The sequence below is a fragment of the Vombatus ursinus genome, unplaced genomic scaffold (genome assembly GCF_900497805.2).
Source record: "Vombatus ursinus unplaced genomic scaffold, bare-nosed wombat genome assembly UNPS02015175.1, whole genome shotgun sequence".
Classification (NCBI taxonomy): domain Eukaryota; kingdom Metazoa; phylum Chordata; class Mammalia; order Diprotodontia; family Vombatidae; genus Vombatus; species Vombatus ursinus.
The window spans coordinates 25671577-25687511 of NW_020954953.1; the positions used below are offsets into that span (position 1 = coordinate 25671577).

The following is a 15935-nucleotide window of genomic DNA, read 5'->3' on the forward strand; positions in this document are numbered from 1 at the left end:
TCCTCTCCTCTGAACCTATAGCTCTTAAGAGTATGTACTATTCACTTGACTTTTACGATCTACTGCCTTTCATTATTAGTCATTTTTATGTGGCAGCATTGTGTTACATACCAAAACTTTAAGGGCAAGTATATCTGAGGTGAGGACTAATCATACAACTGACAGACAAAGCCAAGAATGAGAGAGTTGAAAAGAATGAGCTGCAGTGCAAGGAAATTGAGAAAATAGTGACCTGCTTGATTAGTCAGTGTTTTTTCAGTCAAGAGTTTTTTTCTCTTCTTTCTCAATGTGTTGGTGAGATGGCGATAGCTAGTATCTTGCATCCTGTGCTGAACTCCTATAAACCTGTTATTTTGGAGATTGATAGTGATGGGTTCTAGTTGTGGCCAGCAATGTCTGAATGCTTGATTGCCACTCATGTTTTACATGCCTAGGTTCATGACTAATAAAGATGACAGCCATTACTCACAACACCTCCTAGAATGTCACAATATGTTAGCTGACTAGATTGTAAGCTCCTTGAGAGTAGAAACACACACATATGCATGTATGTATGTGTGTATGTGTATATATGTATATAATCCTCCCTCATAATCCCTAAAATTGTTATTGATATAGACACTCAGATATCCAGTGATTGCCTGTTATACAGTAGAACCACATATGTACAGTTATCCCTTCCACATTGCAGGGCTTAGGGGCAGAGGGACTATAGGTGCAGCACTCTCATGATCTGGAAAATATGCATAAAATTTTTGGTCCTCCCTTCATACCAGCGAAGAACTCTGAATTTTTCTTTTTCTTTTATGGGGTCTTTACAGCACCTTATTGTAAAATCTGGGTTATTATATAATACTATACATATTTTCATGTATTACTGAGTTTCTAAACTTTTTCTGTGTCATCTGATGGCCTTCATGTATAGTCTGCAGCTTCCACAAAACTCCCAAAAAATTCTATTTAATTTTTTATGTTGACCCGTGATACATCAAAACCACTGATGGGAAAAGTTGCAATGTGGAAGGGATAACTGTATTTATTCCTTTTTTCCCCCTCAAAATGGAGTCATCCTTCTGATTTGCCTAGTTCTGTCGGAGGTATTGATATTTTTTAGTCACTCATGAAGAACTCTTTGTATTCTCTAACTTTTCCCTCACCACTCACATTATCTAATTAGTTACCTAGAATATTAAGTCTACTACCATAATATTTGTGAGTGATCAAGCTCCTTGAGGATTGCTATGTCTTAAATATGTTTGTATCTCCTTCCCTTCAGTACGTAGCATAGTGTTCTGTTATCTATGTTTATCAAATACATGGACTATCCCACAGAGGCAAAATACCTATAAAATTAAAAAGGTTATGATTTAACATAGTAATAGTATAAAGAAATAATAAAAATATTTAATATTATAGTAGTCACATTACTCATTTACCTTGACCCTTTAAAACATCCTATCCTATAAGGTGAAATAAAGCATATGTCATGACAAACTACAGCATAAATCAAGTGACTATCAGATAAGTCTCAGTTTCAACAGTTAAAATTTTAGACATAGGTAAGCTGTCTATACTACAAACATAAAAAGTATTTGTTAAATTCAAATTAAAATGGCAGCTCTGATTAAGAACTGAGTCACAAAGACTAAAGAATCAGAAGGTAAAAAACAATTTCACTGGCCAAAATATTTAAAAAGTTATCAAACTATTTTCATAGGTTTTCTTCTCACAAGTAGGAAACATTTCAAAATCAGGAAAAAAAATTTTTGTATCTTTGAAAGAAGATTTGAAAAGGCAGACACAGCTTTAGCATACCATGACAAAAAATAGATTTCAACCCAGAGACTGACACTATGTTTTTAATCATTAATAATAATAATTATTATAGCTAGTATTTATATGGTTTATATAATATGATTTATACATTAAAGTTTACAAAACACTTTATTTATATTATCTTATTTGATCCTCACAACAACCCTAGCAGGTAGGTACTATTATTTTTCTCATTTTAGAGACAGGGAAACTGAGGCTGAGAAAACTTGCCCAAAGTATCTGAGGCTGTATTTGAACTCAGGTCTTCCTGATTTCTGATCCCAAGTTCATCCAGCCATTTATCCACTATGCCTTCTAGCTCCCTCAAAGCAAGACAGCTATCAAGTCTCATAAAAGTGTAAACTTAAAAGGATTTCAAAAATCCTTAGGAAAAAAGTCTAAAATTACAAAGAGCAGTAGGTTACCATTTTAGCTACCAGGCCATTTATTGCCATCAATAGAATTGAGCCCGAGGACACAACTGTGCTACATTTGGATAAGACCTTCCACACAAAAGGTCATCATAACTTATTTTGTGGTGCAATTGCGCACCATTTTCAATATGATTTTCTAAATCCTAAACTATGAGTAATGACAGATATAGAGGGTATGCCGATATATTTTTTATGTCGTATAGCAAACACCAGATAGATATTCACTCAACTACTAGATGCTAATTTGTAGGATTAATACTCCTGCCATTTTGAGATGAAAAAAAAAAAGCCAACTTGAAAATAATTGGGGAAATAAATATTTTTTCTCTCCTTACAAATAAGTATGTAAATTTCTGGAATTTGTTTTAACTATCAATATAAAACATACACACATATTTCATTCAAATATTTAAGCAAAGTATAGCTTAATATATATACAACAAAGAATGTCTCCATGCCTGAAGTCAGATAATTTTTTAAAAATTAAAAACTACATTGAAGCCCTTGCTGATAGAAATGTGTAAGAAAATACTTTCTACTGCAGGTAGGAGAGATTTATTATCTAAACAATTTCATTTTTCTGAGTCATTTTTTTCTTCAAGTTTTTCTGCCCTGCTTTATTTTTTTAAGCATCTCTTCAAATTTGATCCCATACTTCTCACCAAAGCACAATTTCTCACCGACTTCAGTAAAAATTTTGTTTTTGTAACATGGATAGGTCAGAGTATTTAAAACATCAATCACAGCCCAAGGGAGAACTGTGACTGCATTTCAAACAGACTGGAGACTAGACCAGAAAACTGTCTCAGAAAAGCAAACCTGGGTTCTGAGAACGCAGTTCAGAGCAATAACAGCATTCCACTAATGAAATGGGTATATCAGAAGTTTGTATCTTGGGCTTAAAGTTGAGATCAGAAGAGAGAGTGTTCTTCCTCATCCCATTTTGCTCTAATATCAATCCAATTGAAAAAGCTTGTAGGGGTGGGGAACCTGCAGCATCATGTGGCGACATGTGGCCCTCTAGGTCCTCAAATGCAACTCTTTAAATGAATCCAAACTTCACAGAACAAATCTCCTTAATAAAAGGATTTGTTCTATAAAACTTGGACTCAGTCAAAGGGCTGCACCCAAGAACCTAGAAGGCCACATGTGGTCTTGAGGCCACAGGTTCCCCACCTCTGATCCTTCTTGCCTGTTAGCTTACAAGGCTGTCACTAGCATGGTCAGAAATAAGACATTATTCTATAGAACAAAGGAAAACGTAATTTTGCCCAAATTTATCTGGGTACCAAGGGCATTCCTCTTTCTAGGATGCCAACTAATAGGATACCCTGCCTGTTTTAATTTAATCCTCCCCTATGCTTCCTTTTTTTCATGCCACCTTAAGACATGTCATTTTTTCAAGATTCTAATAGATTTTTAAAAATGTTCTTTAAGTGTCTAGGTGTTTTCTAGACATGGGATAAATAAAAAAAACTCAAATAAGATACATAAGGAACACATTAGAAAATAAGGTTTTTGAGGGATAGGGCTAAAATAACTTGGCTTAGCTAATAAAAGGCTGAAGCACATCTTTTAAGTATAAAAGTGCTATATTTTAAGAAAAGCAATGTGAAAAGAGTTATTACAGAGAAGATGGTCAGCAATTTTGTCTCTGTTGAGGACAAAGAAGAAAAAATGTTTAAACTGAAGCATTGAGCATTTATATTAGATGTGAAAAAGAGATGCGGGTCGGGGTTATCTTTGTTGTGATGTTACTCAACTTTAAAACCCATTCTTTCTGAAATGAGGTTCTTTTCCAACTATGATAGTTTCAATGCCATCTTTCCTAAAAGCCCAGGGCATAAACTAAATGATATCTTACAGTCTCTTCCTACACGATAATTTTGTGATGTATGTAAGTACAGTACTATTTAACATGCACACAGCATAATATTTTAGTATTATCAACTACAATATATTAGTATTTTTCAAAGACATTACTGGAAAATTTTTTAAAGAGGGTATACAGTGGCATAGTCATGAAAGGGTCCAAGTCCCCTGTATAATTGCCATTGGCAGAGCTCCAAGTATCCATACTAAATGTCAACAATCTTCTTGACTAAGTCCTTGATTTGCATTAGGTGAAGGCCACAGTGCTTTTTCTGGCTCTAAGCATTTAATCACAAATGCACAAACTTCTCTACTGGACTTAGTATCTCAGTCCTACATAAACTATCAAAATCCAAAATTTTCAATAAGCAGAAAATAGGAAAGGATTTAGTTCACTTTCAACTATGCCACCTCAAAATTACATGAACTCATTTTAGATTTAATTATCGAGTAAAACATTGTTCTAAATGCTCTACTTTTAAAAAGATAACTTGACTAAAAAGTACAATCTATTTTCATGAGAATAAGTATTGCAATTAAAATGTAAAAAACATACAGAATTGATTTACCGATTCAAAAAATACAAGTAATTTTTGAACTCCTAAAAGAACTTTTAAGGCTTAGATTAAGTTCTTCAGTGTAATGACCTAATAACAGTAAAATCACAGTATGATTTTTCTTATAATAACAGAAAAATACACACATATATTAAAATTTATACATCTTTTAAGTCTGTGGTCCACATTCTATCAAAAGCCCTCTTGGCTTTTTTATATATGGCATTTAAAATAATTCGTAGGAAGGTTGCAAAGTGCTTTTCCCACAAAAATCCCAAGAGACTGATCATACAAGTAACACGGACATTTTACAGATGAGGACCCTTAATTCAGAAAAATTAAATAATTTGCCCAAGGTTATATAACTAGTATCTGTGGAGCCCAAGATTTCAACTCGGGTCTCATGACTCCTAATTCTATCACTTTCTATGACATGTTTCCTCTTTTCCAATGTTTAATCATGTATTTTTCATTGTTATGTTAAAAAATAAACTTCTAAAGAGTTCTATTCTGAGGCATCTGCATCAGCTATTGGTGAGGGTCACAACATCATCTAATCAAAGCATTGACTACAGTATTTTCTTTTTTGTTTTCCCAAATCACCAAAATACTATAGGATGTGTTTTCTCCATCTACTGTTGTTTTTTTTTTTTTAAATATAATCACTTCTTAGTTGATAATCTGTGGATAAATGAAGCCCTTAGATTGAAGCCGGCTATAATAATTTTAAAATAATTATATATATAATTATTTAAAACATACATATATATCTTATATCTATGTATACAAACATACATGGCTATTTTCAAATCTGTTGATTTTCCTTATTTTAATACTTCAAGGTACTGAAATTTTGTCGATGTAGTCCTCCTTCCATTGATGCTTATCACAACCCCTCTATGAGTCATATTTCAAATCTCGATTGCATAGGATAATAGATGAAGAGCTGCAGGGGACCTCAGAGACATTCCAGCCCAACTCCTCTAATTTTACATAACAGGAAATTGATACTCAGGTGACTTAAATGACTTACCCGATTGTAAGTAGCAGAGCTATGATTCAAACTCAGATTCTCTGACTTCAAATCCAACATTTTTTCCTACTGAGCCATGATTTACTCTTAGCCTCTATGGCTAACCTTCTGACTTAGGATGATCCCCAGAATACAGGTAAACAGCCCTTCACTGGGGCCATATTCAGTATCCTTTTGGACTGTTACAATTTACCAGGTCATATGCCCTAGTGGTCATGAGGCCATGATCACATCCACTGAAATATAAAGTATTGGAGTACAGTGGAAAGGTTACTAATTAAAAGGCACAAAAATGTATGGCAATCCATGACCAAATTCAGAAACCATCCAAAGTACATTAGACCAAGCATTCCAAACTTTCCTAATCAGTGCACAGGTGTTTCTTTTCTCCCTCTTGACTTGTTCCCTATGTAAAGTTTATTGTAAATGTTTATTCTCTAGATTTTGTTTTTGTCTTTGTGAAGGTTTGCATGTTGCCTGAGTGGTCTGTGTAAACAGGAACTTATCTAGTTTGTGACAATTACATGCTGCACTTGGAGTTAAGAGACCTGGTTTCTAATGCCACTTCTACTGTTAGCTTCAAGACCATGGGAGTCACTTTATCTTTCTGGTTCTTTATAAAACAGGATATTCATATTAAAACTATCTAGCTCCCAGGGTAGTAGTGGGGAAAGTATTGTGTAAACTCTAAAGAGTCATATAAATGTGTACTATTATTAATACTTTTCAAACATTAATTGGGGTCATTGACTGAAAGCAGTACCAAGCTAGAAGGGGTAAGGAAAGGACTACCAATGGTATCATCAGAATCTCAAAACTCAACATAAGCCTATTTCTGCATAGCCAAGTAATATGATACTCATAGATTTATTTCTTCAGCGACAGTAAGAATATTTTTTACATTGTATCATTAATTTTATAACAAAATTAAAATGTTTAAGAAGTGACTGCTTCTCTAAAAATAAACACAGTAATATGTTTTCTGAACATTTATGGATGGAGCTGGCTCCAAATATTCACTTGCAACAATTAAAGATACTGTATCAGTAATACTCATTGTGCCAACAATAATCCCCATAATTTAATTCCATAAAACCCTGAACATGGGCTGTGACAAGTCATTGACATTTCCATAAAGATGGTCCTAAGCATGTTTTTTTCCATTAATTTTTAGGGGCAAATTTATAGGGATAAAAAAAACAGAACAAACCTGCTCGCTATTTTGCTTAACAATACTAAGAAAACCTCAAACTTTAAGTCTTTTTTTTTAAAAGCTGTTTTCCATTTCCGTCTATCACAACATATCAAGAGAGATGATCTCTCATTTTGTCCCAGACTTCAAAACACCCCCTCAAATAGGGCCTTAAGTAAAACAAGTCAAGGACTTTAAGAAATTTAAAAATCACGTTGGAACAACCTTTGACATCACAGCTGACATCACTGCATGTCACTTTCGTTTCCAGCTTCAGGGGGTCTCCCCGGGATAGTTAAATGTTGCTTGCAGACAGAATAAGGGGGGGAGGGTGGGAGCGGGGAGGAGATCAAGCATGAGAAGGGCAGATAAACTAGACAAGTGATGGAGAGGAAACATGAGCATGAAAAAACCAGTGGCGCCTTTGACCTTCCAAAACCTCAACAACTTTGAAGGTTTGCAGGGCTTGCGGGGGGAGGGGTAAATTTAAGGTGACGTCTTTTGGATGGTCTCCTATTTGGGGGAGGAGAGCAGTCGTCTCACACAACCCATTGGGGAAAGGAAGGGTGGGCGGGCTCGCCACCCGCCTCTCTGCGGGGGGGGTCGGGGGAAGGGGACACTCTGGCCCTCAGTTGGGGGGGGGGGGGAATCAAGGAAGCCAGAGGCCAGAATAAATCTCATGTTCTGGCCTCCACAGACAGATGCATGACTCCGGGACACTCAGATCACCCCTCACCTCACCAGGTGACCCAGACAGTCCTTGACAGTAACCAGCAGGGTCTCACACCTGCGAAAACAACCAGCACATGGCGGGGGAGGGAAGAGGCGGCGGAAAGCAGCTGTACCTGGAGGACACCCACATACCTATCATGGTCACAGGGCAGGTGGTGGCTCTAAGCACAGGCGAAGGGAGCTTAACATTCGCACAGAGGCCTGCCCCGAGGCCCCGCGCTTGCCTCTCACAACCAGCGTTTCCAGCTTTAAAGCCCTCAGATCCCTCCTCCCTCTTGTCCCCGCCCTTGCTCCCACCTTTCCCTACCCCGCCCCCTGAAGATGCGGGGGGAGGGGGGGGTGAAGAAGGAGGTAATGCGCACGCGCAGATCTCCACACACCTCCCTGAGGCCTTCTGGGAGGTGTAGTGCGGAAACTGCTGCTCATTTTCTAATCCGCCCGTCCTCGCCCCGCCCCCGCCCCGAGGCCTTTCGCCACCTCCTGGCCTCAAATGTCTACGTCACTGGGAGATTGTTCCGCAGCCATGTTGATACGTTGCCTAGCAACCTCGCTGAGCCCCTTTGGAAGCCTGTTGCTGCTGCAGAATACGGTCCTGCCCCCTTTCTGCTCCTCCCCTCCCCCAAACTCCTTCTTCACCTTGGAGCTGCCAAACAGCTGGAACTAGGCGCAAACCCGGGCAGGACCTGGAGGGTTTAATTTATTACCATAACAGTGCCGTTTTTACTCTCCATAACCCCACTCCGGCTGTGTCCCTCCCTCCTTCCCCTCCACCTCCCAGTCATTCGTAAAGCACTGGATGTGGGAACAAGACATTTCCTAGGAAGATGGTGGCAGAAAAAGAGACCCTGAACCTAAATAAAAGTCCAGAGAAGATGATGAAGAGGACCAAACTACAGCCGCAACAGCCATTCCCGGTGCACCAGCCGCACTCCCTGGTTTCTGACGGCTTCACTGTCAAAGCCATGATGAAAAATTCAGTCGTAAGTGATATCTCCTCAATTCAATGCACTCACTCCGAATCAGGCAGGGTACACGAAGATACAGGTGGACAGACTGTCGTTATCCGGGAAGGTTTTGTGCCCATCATCCTGCGATGATTTAACAATAAAAATAACGTTTTGATTTATAAGCACCCTCCAGAGATCTCAACTGATAGTTTCCAGGCCTCTCAACATCCTCCAGCTGCTGCTGGCCTCAGAAAGATTTCCTTTCCCTGCCCCAACCCGACCCCAAATTCAAGGTCTTTCACTTCATGAATTATGAGTTTTACGTGAATCTCTTGTAAAACTGTCAAATCGACATAAATTCATTCAACTGATAAAATAATACTAAAAACAGAACATTTTAGACTGTCTAAACCTTTTTCTCCATTAAATATGATGTTTCACTGAAGTACAAGATATTTCAACAATTATTTCCTAATACACCTTTAAAAGCCCAGCCCCCTCCAAAGTCTCCTAAAATCTGACCTTCCAACTAGCGTTAATCAAATTTAAGTCTGCCTATTGGTGTAATCAAAATGTAATTTATAATACTATGTTTGTCCTCTTTAGAAATAAAATAATATTAAGAGCAAAAAAGGGAGAATATGGTAGGAAGGGAATGTAATAAAACAAAGTACATGTATGACTTCTTTACATAAGTTTAATTAATAAATTATACTTTTCTTTGATAAATGGTTTTGAATTTAGTATAACAAACTAAATTTGCCAAATAATTGGGAATTGAACATTAAGTAACTAAAACAGCTTTCGAAGTTGTATAACTTAAACTGGTAGAATCTGAGTAGTTATATTGGAATATCTTTCCTCTAATGTCACATTAAACCCATATATTTATGTGTATCTATGTATACCATACTCACACAATAAGTCTATGAAATGGCTACCTTTTGGACAAGACTATTATGATGTTATACATAGTGTCTCATTCAGAATGTGTGTGTGTATGTGTTTCTTGGAGTTTGAGAAAACAAAACATTTCTGTTTACAAAAACCTTATTCTTTTTGTTATAGTTCAAGCAAAAGTTAAACTTAAAGCCAAAGGATTCTCATATATCACCAACATACAGTTCAGAATTTGTTCCAATTAAGAAGATAATTTATTTTTCTTGTTTACTTGAATTTTATGACTGTATAAAACATTTTTTATTCTTCTCTTTAATGCAATTATTTTATGCTCATTAAAAAGGCATAATTAATAATACCAACCTATATTTTCCAATATACTTAGACCTTTTGTTATTTAGCATAACCTCACCTAAAGAGTCTGTGGCCTAGTAAAGTCACAGTTGTTGAAAGCAATACATTTCAGATATATACAAATATACCATACATATATGTTATATATGTTATATACAAATATACCATACATACATAATATAAATATAAATTATTTAAATAGTAAATCCATATAATTCTTATAATTTCTTAACTTCCACGAAACTTTTTAGTTGTTCCTGAACAGCAAATATCCCCATGGCTTCTTCGAAACTCTTTATTATACTTTGAGTAAGACGATGCAATGTCTTAAACTCAAATGATATGCCTTTAATCCATTATTCTGTAATATTTGCCTGAAAGTAGGGATGGGAGGAAAAATATGCCATGTAAATAAAATAGATGATTTCATATTTTTTCTTCTTTCCACCTAAGCCACTACATATCACTATGGCATATGTATAGATACCCTGGAATAGCAGTTAGTCTCAGGTAGATACTGCAGGATACAGCAAGGTTCTAGTCTTATGATAAGTCTCCATTTCCTTTCTAGATGAATGAAAATGGTGTCAGATCAATATTCAGGGAGAGCAAGGAGAAAGAAAAATAACTTCCCAGCTTCTCTTTTATGTATAGGAAATATCTTAACTCTTGACATGTCAGTGATGTTTTCCTAATGTCTTCCCTTCCCAGGGAAACTAAGATAGTGATTGGTAAGAACACAAGACATCATTTGTTAACTCCGCTCACATACCTATGTTGTGGAATCTTTGAGAATTGTAATTAGGTGAGGGAACAGAGAAGTGGAAAAAAAATAAGAAAAAGTCTTACTCTTATTTGACTTTGCAAATTTACTTTACCTCATAGAGTTAAGAACCTGCTCTCATGGCCTTGATTAAACTGTGAAAAAATGTTTCTTCTATGACATTGTATAGCCACATATATATAGGACTTACTGTAGAAAATCAAAATTCTATTATATCAATTCTGTTTTCATCAAAACTATTCTCCATGCTTACATAAACAAGTCTCAGAAAGATTTTATAGAGAGTCAAAGGCAAGTGTATGTGTTAGTGGTCACTGATTTCTGCTCTATCATACTTTCCTACTAGGAAAAAAAAAAGCTTTTCTTTGGCAAATCTCCCAATTTGATGCCTGAGGGATTTAAAAATTGTTGTTTCCATTATATATTTTTGGTTAGGTTCGAGCACAATTCCACCTTCATCCTCATCAGTGCCAATGTTATTTTCTTACATGGAATATCAATGAATTCTGGGGTAAAAGTTCAAACTTTGGGGTTCCACTATCATCATCAGTGAAAATAAAACCATAAAAATTCCAGAAGATTTCTTTCATTTGCAACTATTTGCTATTGTCTGATACTAAATGCAGTTGTTGTCAAGATGATCTAGTTTAGGTGAATCCTAGGAAATGCTCTCCAGAGATTAATTTTCTCCTCAATTGTTTTCACCACTTAATGAGATTACTTATAATACTTCTATCTTCCTCCTCCATAATAGTTTGTAAATGAACTTGTAACCTAAATATGTGTTGCTATGTTCCTCCACTTGGCAGGGAGATTACATGTTGATTGAGTAAGATTTCTGGTTCCTTTTGACCTCCTTATTATGAGAACTATTTTATTTCACTTATATTTTTTAAGGAATGGTATCTTTACTTTTGGAGGAAATTGGCTTTTTCATACTTTTGGTACTGAGAATTTGTTTAAATTGTTTAGACTGAAATATATTCTCACTTTTATCACTTTTTCTGATTTGAATTATACACAGATGAGTTTCAAAAAATAATATATTTTGTTTTAATGCTAGATATATTTTTCAAGTAGTAATAACAAACCCGGTGTATAATAAATTCCCTGAAAAATTGTGTTTACTGATCTGTTAACAGAAAGAGGGTAAATATTCTTTAACTTTGATGATATTGGCATAAACCATTTATTCAACTGAAATTTTAGTGCCTCTCAATAGTGACTTGTTGACAACATTGTTGAAGTTATTTTATATGTATATATATATATACACACACACATAAAAATATAAATACCTATGTATATACATATATATTTCTTGGCTCTAATTCACTATCACTTTCTACAACTCTTCTGATTTTTTCTGAATTCTTTATATTTATCATACCTTATGGGGTATATTCCCTTGTATTAATATAATATTTTGTTTTCAGTTTTTTATATTCATAAGAACTGCTAAAGACATTTTTGTACCCCTACATCTTTTTCTAGGTGCCAGACTCCTTGTGGCCTAGTTACAGTATTACAATCTATGGGTCAAAAGGTCTGAATAATTTAGTAACTTTTCACATATTATCTTAAATTGTTTTCCAGAATGGTCAAGCTAATTCACATCTCTAACACTGAATTAGCATTATTGACGTCTTAAAAGTAGCAGTTAGGTGGCACAGTGGGTAGAGTGCCAGACCTGGAGTAAGGAAGACCTCAATTCAAATCAGGCCACAGATACCTACTAGCTGTGTGACTCTGGTCAAATCCCTTAATCCTATTTGCCTCAGTTTCCTCCTTTATGAAATGAGCTGGAGGAGGAAATAACAAACCACTCCAGCATCTCTGCCCAAGAAAACCTCAAATGGAGTCATGAAGCATTGGACATGACTAAAACAACAACTTCTTAAAAGTCATTCTACCAATATTTTTCCGTCCTTTTAAATTTTTTCACCAATAAGGCCAAGGTAACATGTTAGGGTTATTATAATTTGCATTCCTCTATTTTTGATTTTTAATATTATGTCCATGTGACTATTGATCAATTGAATTTCTCTTTTTAAATGAAGCTAAAATGGGTTCTTCTATCTGTGCTGAGATCAGCAGTTATGTATGGTGCTGTACTTTGTGCTCTAACCTTTAAAACAAGTTGCTTGTAAAATATTTGGCAATACTTAGAGAAAAAGCAAGTCAATCTGCTGTTGACAGGCTCCATAGATTGGCATTAGAGCTTCTCTCTTTCTCTCTATTTTGGCTAATCACACTGTGTAGAGAAGTTTCTTTCAGTTTTTTTTTCCCCTCTCATCAGTGTGGCCAAAGACTAAGTCTTACTGGCCTAATGTAGATAAATATAGAAGATAATTCTGAAATACTAGACAGTAAACATAATTTGCTTTGATATAAGGAAGATTTAATATCGAATAATCATCTCCCAAGTAATCATAAGCATCTTTGGCATATCTTAAGCCACGTTATTCCTTGAAACCCAATATTCTGTAATTTAAAAACTAAAATGATACTTTGAAGCATCTTTACTGTTGTCTAGAAACAAGCTCCTGCTGTTAACTCCTTTTTTTTAAGTTTCTAGGCCCATATTATTAACTATTACAGTAGCTTTTTTTAAACCTCACACTTAGAATAATAGACTGTAAGACTCAAAATACTTTCCCACTCAATTCTACAAAATCCCATTCAGATAGGGTTGTTCCTTTTTGGTTTCATGGCAGTAATAATCAGGAAAAATAGTTGAGGAATGGACCAGGATTTTGCCAAGAATCAACATAAAATAATTTACCATGTACATGGTGTTAATCACTCTAAGGTATATAATGGGTGCAGCTTTCTATATAAAATAAATGCATGTAACAAGAAAAAAATAATTTCTCTTTTTTAAAAGTTTGTTAATATTCTTTGACCATATGTTTATTAGGGAATAGCCTTTATCTTTGGTTTTTCAGTCAATTAAAATATATATTTTGGATACAGTATTTTTATCAAAGGCATTAAATGCAAATATTTTCCAAATATGTGTCTTTTCTCCTGATAATAATCACTTTGATTTTGTGTTAAAACACTTTTGGTTTTATTTAATCAAGATTGTATTTTATCTTTTTATGATTTCTTTTGTCCTTGCCTGGTTATGAATTTTTACTGAATCCTTAACTGTAATAGATGTAAGCTTCTGTTCTCTAAATTTTTATGCTAAGATTTTCTGTATTTGGGTTTTTTATCCACTTGAAATTTATTATTCTATGTATTTTTGTTAATTTTTCCTGGACTTTGTTTTTCTAGTCTTGCCAGCTATTCTTTTAGGAGACCATTAATGTCTTAAGATTTGTTGTATATTAGATTACTGGATGCATTTCTTTCTGGGATCTCAGTCTAGGTTTTCTTTATTTAGACTATTCCAATAATATCCTCTACTTCTTATAATCTAGTATCAGAGTCAACTTAACATCTCTGTTAACATCTCCATTTTCTAATATGTAAAATGGGATTGTTGAACTAAATAATGTGTAAGGTCTGCTCCAATTTTAAACCTTTATTAATTCCATAACCTTAATGTTAAGTAATGTTAGACAGTGGCTACCTACTCTATTTATTGATACCTCCAACTAAAAAAAAAACTAATGAAATATGCTGCATAAAACAATCATTTGATAATCATATATCACTGTTTCTGAGCTTCATAAATAACAATTAAAAGGACAATTGGGTTTTAGGGCTGGCAGAGCTAAGAATCAAAATCCTAGAGAGGGGTGACCTGAGGTACATGATGATCTGGCCAAGTTGGCCAGTCCAGTAAATAAGCAGCTGCTATAAATTAAGTGATACATCACTGAAAGTAATAAGAAAATTCCTTTTTTAAAGATACCATGCCCAAAGCTTTCAGAAACTTTATCAGTAGCATACGAATCACTGAAAACACATGATGTAACAAAAAGGCTGAATAACATGTTTCAAGACTAAATGAGGTCAACACCTAGGTCAACAAACTGGTTAACAAAATTGTAATCCCAGAACAAGTATAAAAGTAGTGATTTTGAAAAGCAAAGAAGAGATAACCAAAATTGAAGAGAAATAATTGGGCATATAAACAAAATTAAATATCTTAAAATTAAAAAGAATTAAACCATTAAGTGATTAAATTAAGAAGAGTGCATCCCTCATTTATTTTAACATGATAGTAATTTAGGAATAAAATGACTTTCCTTTAATATGATTAAAACTATTTATACTCAAGAGCTAACAAATTACCAAATTACCAAAATTAAAAATGAGGAGAAATTCATAAGTAATGGAGAGGTAATAAAAGATGAATGAGAAGTCAATCTGCCCAATTATGTGAAATTAAATTACATGGATGAATCTGTACAAAAAAATTCAGTAGATTAACAAAACAAGAAATAGAGAATCTAAAAAATTCAGTTTTAGAAAGAGAATTTAAACAGACTATACATGTGACAAGTGGCAAAACCAAGGTGTGAATCCAGGTTCTATGATGCTATATGCAGTATTCTTCCCACTGTGCCATGGGTTATTCAGTTTATATTTACCAATAGTCATATTCTTACCTTTTTCTATTCTACAAATGTAACTGAATTTCAGTTTTTAAAAATGTGACTTATTCTCCTTCTCCCCACTTTTTTGGCCTTCATTGGTATGGGAGACTCCTGGTGAGGAAGCTTCTTCTTGCCATTGAGATCTGTGCATCTCTTCCAATACTTAAATTTTTAGAGTTGCCTAGGGCACTGAGTTGTTAAATGGTTTGTTTAAGGTTTTGTGGTTCAGTCATGTCCGACGCTGACCCCATGAACCATACTGTCCAGGGAGTTTCCTTGACAAAGATACTGGAATGATTTGCAATTTCCTTCTCCAGAGGATTAAAACAAACAGGATTAAGTGACTTGCCTGGGTCATAAAGCTAATAAGTGACTGAGGCCACATTTGACCTGAGGTCTTTCTGACTCCAGGTTCAGTGATCTATCCACTATACCACCTAGCTGCCTCCTATGCTTAGCCAATGTGTGTTAGAGGTGAGAACTGATCCTACATCATCCTGATTCAAAGGCTGTCTCTCCACCCCATTATACCATACTGCCTTTCCATTTTCTCTTACCCAAATTAGAAAGAGTAAACAAATAGATTGATTTCTGGTTCTCTAATATTAAAGATATTTACAATTTTTAAATTATTTATAAAATGATGAGATTGTCAGTTTTAGCATTTTATAAATTCTTTTCTACATGAAAAATTTAGAGTGCAAATGAATGCTTTGCTCCCATTGCCCACTTACAACTGCTAGAAGGCTTGTTTTGAATGTA

General features: G+C 35.0%; 2 protein-coding genes across 4 annotated transcripts in view; one reads left to right on the top strand and one right to left on the bottom strand.

Annotated features, from left to right (window-relative positions):
- The window catches only part of LOC114031408 (E3 ubiquitin-protein ligase parkin-like), a 1837436-nt gene extending 1829605 nt beyond the window's left edge, over window positions 1–7831 (bottom strand). The window contains exon 1 of the mRNA XM_027846470.1: window positions 7768–7831. Coding sequence (XP_027702271.1) covers window positions 7768–7774 — 7 coding nt within the window. The 5' untranslated portion in view covers window positions 7775–7831. The remainder of the gene's footprint in view (window positions 1–7767) is intronic.
- A 455-nt stretch (window positions 7832–8286) lies between these two features.
- LOC114031482 (parkin coregulated gene protein homolog) overlaps window positions 8287–15935 on the top strand; it is a 619672-nt gene continuing 612023 nt past the window's right edge. For all 3 annotated transcript variants that reach the window (XM_027846570.1, XM_027846572.1, XM_027846571.1), the window contains exon 1: window positions 8287–8615. In XM_027846570.1, the coding sequence (XP_027702371.1) occupies window positions 8460–8615 (156 nt within the window). In that variant the 5' untranslated portion in view covers window positions 8287–8459. The remainder of the gene's footprint in view (window positions 8616–15935) is intronic.